Genomic DNA, 10,087 nt, shown 5'->3' with positions numbered 1-10,087 from the left:
TTTGTATCTCCAAAAAGCAAAATGCAAAAAAGATAAGCTCTCCCAAACACCCACTTCGTATCTTCTCCATCTCTTTTCCTAAATCGGAACTTCAATGGAACATAATGACACACAAACACTCCCCAATTTATAATCACAATTAACAATCAAACACAAACATGCATAATAAGCACACATCATTCATCAACCCTCAAATGGTTCTTTATTTTGATAAAGCTATACTTTATTTTTTATTCCATGGTATGTGTAGGTACACAAAGCCACAAAACGACAAGTTCATAAATATAATCAATAAAATATTTAAATCTTAAATATCTTAAGTTCATAGCATAATAGCAACAAGTTCATTTCTGAAAATATTTTTTACTTACTAGAATATTTTTACACTCTAAGTCAAAAATACCATTATTATTCTGACGCACAACTTTATCTCGTATCTCCAATCCAACGGTGTAAAACACACCAACCATCAGTCACTAATCCCCACCCATTAGATCAAAGCTGTCAAATTTCACAAGTCACTTTTAATCCCAATTTTACCCCTGAGCAGAAAAAACTGAGGATATAAATACTAGGAGGAGAGCCAAATGATAGTCATTCAAACTTCTAGAGAGAGACTAGGGTTTCTCTCTCTTTCTCTAATAATCAATTTGGGGGTTTTTGTTTTTATTATTATTATTAAGAGTAACAAAAATGGCTGATGAAGGTGCTAGGAAGTCTGGAATGGTGAAATGGTTCAACGATACCAAGGGTTTTGGTTTCATTACGCCTGACGATGGTTCAGAAGATCTGTTTGTGCATCAGTCGTCCATCAGGACTGATGGGTTTCGAAGCCTTGGTGATGGTGAGACTGTTGAGTATCTTGTGGAAGAAGGATCTGATGGACGGACCAAAGCTGCTGATGTCACCGGTCCGGGGGAAGGTCCGGTTCAGGGGAGTACCCGCGGCGGCGGACGTGGCGGTGGTGATCGTTATGGCGGCGGTGGTGGTGGTGGTGGTTATAATGGAGGTGGACGTGGCGGAGGACGTGGAGGTGGTGATCGTTACGGCGGTGGTTATGGTGGTGGTGGTGGATGTTTTAAGTGTGGGGAGGATGGTCACATGGCTAGAGAGTGTCCTAATGGTGGTGGTGGTGGTGGTGGCCGTGGTGGTGGTGGTCGTGGAGGTGGCGGCGGCGGCGGTGGCTGCTATAACTGTGGGGAAGATGGGCATTTTGCTAGGGAGTGCCCAAATGCTAGTAACCGTTGATCTGGAGGAGGTTAAGGGTAAATGTGTCTTTCACATTTACTTATTACCTTCTGAATGTTATGTTTATGGTTTTGGTGTTTATGTTGAAGAATGAATGGTGATCTAAATGCATGGTTTTGGTTATAACTTGCTTTGATATTAATGGTCACTTTTTAAGTATATTTTGGTATTAGAATTTAGTTTTTAGTTTGTGGTTATGGTTATGGGGATCTGAAGATGTTTGAATGGAATGGAATGGTATGGCATACATGTATGTATGTATGTTTGAATATTATTATTATTGACATATGAAATGAAGTATGAATGTTTCCCTAAAGATTTGCTTGTTTTTGGTTTGATATTTGTTGTTTGTTGGTTTGGTTATTGATAATTTGATATGATATGTTAAGCACACCTGCCCATTTTGCCAGACTGCCATCAGGTCATGTGTGGGGGTTGTTGAAGGTGATAGCTCATTGGTTTTGTGTGTTCTTGTACTTTGTGGATTTTCTAGTCAAATTTAACTTTTATTGCCTTTTGATATCTGCAATTTCTTGCGCCATTTGAAAGCTCATCTTTTCACTAGATAGGCTTTGGTTATGCAAGCTTGCTTGGTTTATTGTGCCTCAAAACACGAAGCGATCATGTTAACATTTGTCTAATGTCCTTGTACTTTTAAATTTGAGGTTTGTAACATATAAAAATTAAACAAAAGAGATTAAGAATTTATGTTAGATTGTTTGAAAACATGACCATGAGATGTGGCTTTTAAGGGTTGTTAATAAAGTTTATTTGGTTGTATATAGGTCTAGTGTATCTTATGTAAACGCTTCATATCATATCGAGTAAATGTGTCCTAACGCATGAAGGTATTTCTATTTTCTAGGCCAACATTGAACAAATATTTGGTTTGTAACATTCCAGTATGTAAAAACTTAAGGGGACAAAAAATTCAAAACAAGATAAACTTTTATATAAAGCGTATTTGGTATTAGATAAAAAAATTTTGCACCTTGGCTTTTGATATTTTTTAAAAGAATGATGAGAAGAGCATAGCATCTTGTTGAAGTGGGTCATGTCATTTGATAGAGGAATATTGAATAATTCGGAGTTTGATTCTTTAATTTTTAAGCCACAGACAATATTCGAAAACATTTAGTTATTCTGTTCTTTGAATATCTCACACAATTTGATCAAGATGCTCTTACTTCCTTTCTAGGATATTTTCATATTTTGTTAAACTTTGAAGTGCAATTAGATGTTGTGTTTGAGCTAGATGACATGTCATCTTCTCTTGCAAAAGAAAGCATATGTGTATAATTTGTAGTTCATGTTTATAGTTTAGTTTGTTTGATCTTAATAAAATATTAAATAACCATGGAATATTAATAACACTCAAGGATAAATAACTATTAACCATCATTCGTTAACCAAATTGTATAAATTTCAAACCAGTTGATTTGCCTTTATTGATTTGATTATAACCAGTTGGTAGTGAAGACCTGTAAACACTATATGGTAACCATTGGTACCTTTCAAGTGGTCCTCTATTTGCCATTTATAAAACCACTTTTGGATTGTTTTTTAGTACATCAAAATATAGTTGTTTATTGTATCTTTGTTCAAACCAAGTAAGTTATCCTTATCATGAGTGCCAATATTTGTCATGCTTTGGCTTCTTCCCATCACACTCTTAAGGCTTGTGACTTGATGATTGACAACTTTTTTCCTTTTAGACCAAACCATTCGGTTGATTGACCATCTACATAATCAAGATATAGATTGGAGATGATAACCTCAATGGTAGAGGAGGTTCAAGTTTTCAATTATTGTTGCCAACAATAATAGAGGGAGCCCACAAAAACCAACAATATGTGGAACTGGAATACATGAGTGAGATTATAACAAGATATAACTTCAAAATGTATTATTGAAACACATATTACGGTTTTGGAAAATTACAAACTAGAGTGGTTAGGTTAGGCGGGTTGGCTGGCTAGACTGACCAGCCAATTATGGGCATTTAATGGTTCGGTTTTGGAATTTGAACGGATTTTCATATTGGTTAAAAATAGTTTGTTTGTATGAAAATAGTAAAGATGACTCATTCTCAACCATTGATCATGTTTGATCAACGGTTTGAATCAAGCAATGATATTTATAATGAAAAGGAAGTGGGTGTAATAGGAATATAGCACTTTTACCTGTTTGTGATTGCTTTGTTTTTGGGATGACCCGCGTTTCGAGTGCAATTTCTTTCCAAACAAAAGAAATTGTTTAATTCCACAAAAGAAAAGGTCTCGTTTTACGAGGTGTAGCTATAAATTCTTATGATATCAACCATATATTAAATTCCTTTTTGAAAGCGTCTTGAATGCATCTCTAATTCTAAGTTTCATGTTATTACTACCAAGAAATATGTCTATTAAGAGCGTTCACCATAGGAGTATCACCTACCCCTTCAATGAGACCTTTTACATGACATAGAATTAGAAAGCAACAACCATATTAATTAAGATATAAACAAATATAAAACGGTATTAGTGTAATTAGTGAAACACTTTTCCAATAAACCACCATAATAAAAGCTCTTTGCTTTGTGAACATGTGAAGAAGATCCAGTGCCCAAGAAAACAACTAAAAACCCCTAATTGCATCCGGAGGATAGAACTAATCAAGATATTGTAAAAAAGGCCCACTGCTTTTAAATCTTCGCATACTATTTACAAGTTAACACGCATTAGCATAACTAGCTTTACTTTGATACTACTTATTAACGACACAACATATGTTTTTAAGAAACTATTCTACACTACTCGTTGAAAGTGTTGTGTAGTAACCTTTGTGATGAGAAATTGGCACCCTTTTGAATATTAACAACCAACACGTGTAACCATACTCCGTACCAGCACAAGGTCCACAACGCAAGGCTGTGTCATTTAGTTTATACAAATAAACGTGTTTGTATATCAGTCAATAAAAAATAGTCTAGACAGCAACACAATGCAACTAATCATAAGAGTAAGTTTTTGAAATAATAAACTTAGTAAAAATAATGTTATAGATCAAATGAATAACTAGAGAAGCGGTCAATCTTTTTTGAAAGTAAACATCAACTTTTTTATTTTGTCTTGTAAAGAAAGATGTGTTGGATTTTAGTAAATGTCATTCTCCCCTTATATTGATTGGTCAAGTCTCACTCACTGTAACTTATTTTAATCAGTATTTCAAACATGATAATCAAACATGATAAAAAGATGTTTAACTTATTCTAACATATAATAATATGAGGTTATTGACAGATTATGGACTATTGGTTGTTTAGAACTGTGCATACTACATTATGAAAATACCCTGAATACATCAACGCGCAAGAAGAGAGATTTCATGCGACACGATATAAACGTGTTAACGATCCATAGAGCATAGGCGACAGGTCTAATAGGCCAAAGAAAAACACATAGATAGGATAATTGTGGTCAATAGATAAGTAGTTGTTTGGAGGCGTGTTTTAGAAGTAATAATGTAATTCCAAATAACCGAAACATATAATTACTTTCGACAAAAACAGATTGTAACACATAGCGTTTGATTGTATTTGTGTTATATTTTGATGTATCAATAGTACTATTATATGAGGAATTAACAGATAATCCAAAGTATGAGCTAGTGAAAAAAACAATTTATTGAACTAAAGCCGAATAAGCCACATCCAAGCCATCCGAACTTGGCAACTGATACATAAAAGTGATATATGACAATTGGTAAAATTGAGGCTTAAATACGTAATACCAAAACTTCGAAACAATCAAATGTAAAACTGAAACCAACCAGTAACCAAACCCATACCTAAAACCAAAAAATTGATTGGTTAACATTTACAGATAAACCGAAACTTCGTTTTGGTTTAGCTTGAACTCATAACCTACTCATGCGTATCACCAAAAGATGACTAACGCGTTTTCCAGACTCTCGTAGTGCAATCATTCTTTATGAAGGCACTACATTCTTTATGAATGTCACGAAGAGGCTGCCTGGTCTGAGTTTGTTCGAAGATGACCCCTGGCTTAGTCAGCCAAAGGTACCAATTAGCATGTCGTAGTTACAATAACTTTTTAATAAAGGGTGCTAAGCAAACAACATATCAAAAGATGATCCTTCGAACTATTAACATTTTTTTGCCTTCATCATCAAACCAAATACAACATGACACTCTCACCGACTCGCAAAATTCTATATATTTAAACTATAAAGCATGGACAAAGCACAACACCTACAATTAAGATCGAACTACCATTATCATTGAACAAACAATCAATCTCATACATAGATCATGAAATTTTTTTGCAATCCAAGTACATAACATATTGATTACACTCATCAAGTGCAAGCTGCAAATCAGTCCAACTCAAAAATATAACTTAAAAGATATAACATAAACGGAACGGTCAGAAACCTTTGGTGCAGAACTTCATTTGGGCAACCGCAGTCACCATAAACGGAACAGCAGGAAGCCTTTAACTGAAGCCGCAAGCAGCTAAAATGACCTGAAAACATACACAGTTAAATTGGTTAATATAATCTACTACTAAAAATCAAATTAATCAAGCCTGGTAAATTATTACGCATGTTCTCTTATTAGCTATATTCCCTGTTTTCTGTTTGTTTATTAACTGTTCTTAAAAATGTGTCTCATAAAACCAAACAATATTTCAGCTGATAGCAAATGTCCACATTTGACTTTGAAAACATTGCACTTTGCATGTTCAGTCATGGATTCTTTTACATTTGTAAATTGTAATGCTTTCATTAATAATTTGCAGTTTTGACACGAAAATTGAAAGAACATCAAATAGACTAGTATCAAAGCTTATACATAATTACTGTGAGACTCAAAGATCAAAATCTATTGAAATATGTCATAAGGGAAGAATCATACTTACAATTGTAGCAGAATCAGTTCCTTGAATGTCCACCGTCATACCTCCTGTCCCTATCATATCTGCTTCTCTTTGAATGTCTCTCTCTCTCACTATCATATCTGCTTCCATGCTCTCGGCTATCTTTTTCAAACCTTTTGTACCTCTCATCTTCTTCACTTCTTTTGTGCTTTCTATCACGGCCATATTCTTCATCCTTAACATCCTTTCTACCTTGTAAATGTTTTTCATCTTCATCATCACTAGTTTTACTCTTGTGTTTTTGCTCATTTCTAGGTGGTACATTCAACATCCGTTCATGATCACCACCCCTTTCCACTCTTTCTTTTTTGTGCCTAACATTTATGTCATCATCATCATCACTACTATCATGCCTCCTTTTTTCGCCTGTTTTGATGTCATCTTTAGATCTTACATCTTTTTTAAACTCTTCACGGTCAACATTATGTCGACTTCTTCCAACCCTTTCAGCTTCGAATTTCTTTTTATGCATATCCTTATCAGATTCTTCAGAATCACTATCATGACTCCGTGTATCGCGTGTTTTGATCTCCATTTTAGATCTCGAGTCTTTTCTAATCTCTTCACGGTCAACACCAAGTCCCCTTCTTCCACCCCTTTCAACTTCCACCCTCTTTCGATGCATATCTTTATCAGATTCATCATCGCTGTCATGCCTCCTTCTATCGCGTGTTCTCATATCCTCTTTGGATCTAAGGTCTTTTTTAGATTCCTCACGGTCAACATTAAGTCCCCTTCTTCCACCTCTTTCAACTTCCAGCTTCTTTTGATGTATGTCCTGATCAGAATATTCATCATCACTATCATGTCTCCTTCTATCGCTTGTTCTAATGTCGTTTTTAGATTTTACATCCTTTTTAAATTCTTCACGAACAATGTCATGTTTCCCTCTTCCGCCCCTTTCGACCTCCACTTTCTTTTGATGCGTGTTTTTATCAGATTCATCGCTGTCGCTATCTTGTCTCCTTCTATCGCTTGTTCTGATATCATTTCTAAATCTTATGTCTTTTTTAAACTCTTCATGGTCAACATTGACCTTTCTTCTTCCGCCCCGTTCAACTTCCACTTTCTTTTGACCCATGTCTCTATCAGAATCATCATCATCAGTATCATGCCTCCTTCTCCCACCTCTCTCAACTTCCACTTTCTTTACATGTGTCTCTTTATCAGATTCATTATCATCACTATCACGTCTCCTTCTCCCACCCCTTTCAACTTCCACTTTCTTTAAGCGTGTGTCTTTATCAGAATCATCATCACTATCATGTCTCCTTCTTCCACCCCTTTCGACTTCCACTTTCTTCACACGCCTCTCTTTCTCAGAATCATCTTCACTATCATGCCTCCTTCTTCCACCCCTTTCAACTTCCACTTTCTTTAAGCGTGTGTCTTTATCAGAATCATCATCACTATCATGTCTCCTTCCACCCCTTTCGACTTCCACTTTCTTCACACGTCTCTCTTTCTCAGAATCATCATCACTATCATGCCTCCTTCTTCCACCCCTTTCAACTTCCACTTTCTTAACACGTGTGTCTTTATCAGATTCATCATCATCAGTATCATGTCTCCTTCCACCTCTCTCTTTCTCATATCTTGTGTCTCTGTAATCAGACCTTACCGCATCATGCTTCCTACTACCTCCATCCCACCTATCATAAATAGGGCTGGAAATATGTTTGTCTACTTTTCTTTCCATCCCCTTCGGTTTTCTTCGATATGTGTCCCCGTCTGACTTAGCATCATCTGAATCATGCCTCCTGCTCTTACTAGATGGAAGTTTCTTCCCCTTTAAACTCTTAATGTTAGCCCGTTCATCAGAACCAGAACTCGAATCAGACTCGTATCTCTTCTTCGCATTTCCAACACGTTTTTTTTCATAATCAGAATCATCACTTTCATGTCTTTTCTTACCTTTTTTGTGCTTACTTGATGACTTTCGCCTGCCTTTTTTTACATCAACATCTGAGTCTGATTCAGAATCACTTCTTTCACTACTTCCATCACTATTAGTATCAGTATCTCTGTCACTCCCACTATCTGAAGAAACCGGTTTTCTTTTGCTTGATTTTTTCTTGTAGTTTTTGAGTTCTTCAAGCGCATCTTTACCTAGTTTGGTATCTTTTTCTAGTTTACCGTCAACTACAGGATCAACTTTTTCTTCATCAGAGGCAGGTGCATCCTTCTTTATATCCTCTTCATGAACAATTCCAAGGGCATTCTTTAAGGTTTCCATTTGCCTCTGTTTGCGGGCCGCAACTTGATGAGATTGCGTGTCTGAAACCCTGAACATAATCAAAGGTTACATATCACTCAGAAAACAAAAACAGATGCAATGGCGTAAACGTAAAACATAGTAAAAATAATCTAACACAGATTTCGATTCCCAGATAATTATAAAGTTTTTGTAAGTATTTGTTGGCAAAGTGCATACAGATACATCTGCTACAATGTGCTCCATGAAAAGAAACTTATTCCAGAATTTGAAAGGGATACTATTGCTTAACCATAAACAGCTTAAACAATTCCACCATCATCACTAACAGTACATCGGCAACAATAAAACTCTTAAAAAACATCTTTAACCAAAAGTAACCAACAATTTGGAATTATAAGCATGTTGAAGCATGGCATGAAAGAAGACGACTAGAATAGAATAGAATTCATGTAGAGAAAAGAATCATTGGCTTTTTCGAAGAACTAAGCGGGACGTTCCACAATAGCATTATTTCATCTTGTTCCTATGATAACATAAGTCCCTCTACAGCAATACACATAAAAGAACTATGAAAAAAACAAAACATAGATATTACAAATTATCCCTAAAGCACATCAGATACATTGTTACTGATTCTCATACAACTTATTCTCTAATGTTCATATCTATACAGAAACAAAACTTGTGTTTAGCTAACACTCACATACTTCCCAATTACTTGCATTCTTTTAACTTTCAAAATCCAACTTATATATGCTAAATATATAATTGATATACAATCTTCTATTCTATATTCCAACACCAATTCTTTATCTATTGCAATTAAAACCTAAAGTATTAACCAGCTTCATAACAGATCAATTCAATTCTTCATCTATTGCAATAAAAACATAAAAAATCAAAAATTAAAAAACTACTTGTGATCGGAACTCGTGACGATTGCGGTGGCTCCACCGGCATCCTCCGCGGCCATAGCAGCCTCCAAAGTCCTCCGAGCTTCACTCAACCTCTCAGAAATCTCATCCTCCGTGTATCCTTGATCCACAAGCTTATCTTCTAGCACAACAAGCTTAAGCTGGATCTGACGCTTACGGTCGTGTTCAAGGATCTCCTTGTTAGGTTTTCTGGACACGCCGGCGATTCCCTGTCCGGACTCGTACGCGCCGCCGCTTGCCGTGGAGAGTCTGTTTGTTTTAGGTTTGACGAAGAACTTGTTCGTCTGGATGTAGCCGTTGGTGCCGGAGCCCCGAGCGGTTTGTAATCCGATTCCGTTGTACATGGTGGTCGATTGGACGGAAGTGAAACCCTAGTTATTATGCCGTGATTTGATCGGAGAATTTGAAACCCTAATGACGGATTTGGAATTGTTAGGAGAAGAGAGAATATGTGATGGACTGATGGTGATAATATCTGTATAATGGAAATTACGTTTTTATCCTTTTAAGATATTTACGTGGTTTAGAGTAAATTACGTTTGTGTCCTTTTAGTTCACTTGAATAGGTGAGCATAAATCCTTCAAGCCCAAGCCCAAGCCCAAGCCCAAGCCCAAGCGCACTAAGACTAAACCCGAACTTGAACCCTTAATATACATGTGAATATGTAATTATAGAGGTAGGGTATTGAAAAGACCCAAATACCCTTAAGTAACACCCGCGGGTCAACCGTGAACCTACCACAAGC

The 10,087-nt window shown here is 36.1% G+C and overlaps 1 protein-coding gene and 1 pseudogene across 1 annotated transcript; one reads left to right on the top strand and one right to left on the bottom strand.

Moving 5' to 3' along the window:
* Positions 1–609: 609 nt before the first annotated feature.
* Positions 610–1,507, top strand: LOC143599456 (cold shock protein 2 pseudogene; annotated as a pseudogene).
* Positions 1,508–5,505: 3,998 nt separating this feature from the next.
* On the bottom strand, positions 5,506–9,834 carry LOC143599460 (uncharacterized). Its single transcript, XM_077077411.1, has 3 exons — positions 9,324–9,834; positions 6,171–8,473; positions 5,506–5,774 (listed from the first exon to the last, which is right to left on the bottom strand). Exons 1-2 carry the CDS (start codon positions 9,683–9,685, stop codon positions 6,184–6,186), a joined length of 2,652 nt encoding a protein of 883 aa, XP_076933526.1. The 5' UTR covers positions 9,686–9,834; the 3' UTR covers positions 5,506–5,774; positions 6,171–6,183.
* Between the last annotated feature and the right edge of the window lie 253 nt (positions 9,835–10,087).

Source organism: Bidens hawaiensis, unplaced genomic scaffold, assembly GCF_021521415.1.
Source record: "Bidens hawaiensis isolate Kalapana, Puna unplaced genomic scaffold, B.hawaiensis_p1.1 tig00052221_1, whole genome shotgun sequence".
NCBI classification, from domain to species: Eukaryota; Viridiplantae; Streptophyta; class Magnoliopsida; order Asterales; family Asteraceae; genus Bidens; species Bidens hawaiensis.
The sequence above is the reverse complement of the archived record's forward strand: the minus strand, read 5'-3'. Positions and strand labels throughout refer to the sequence as shown.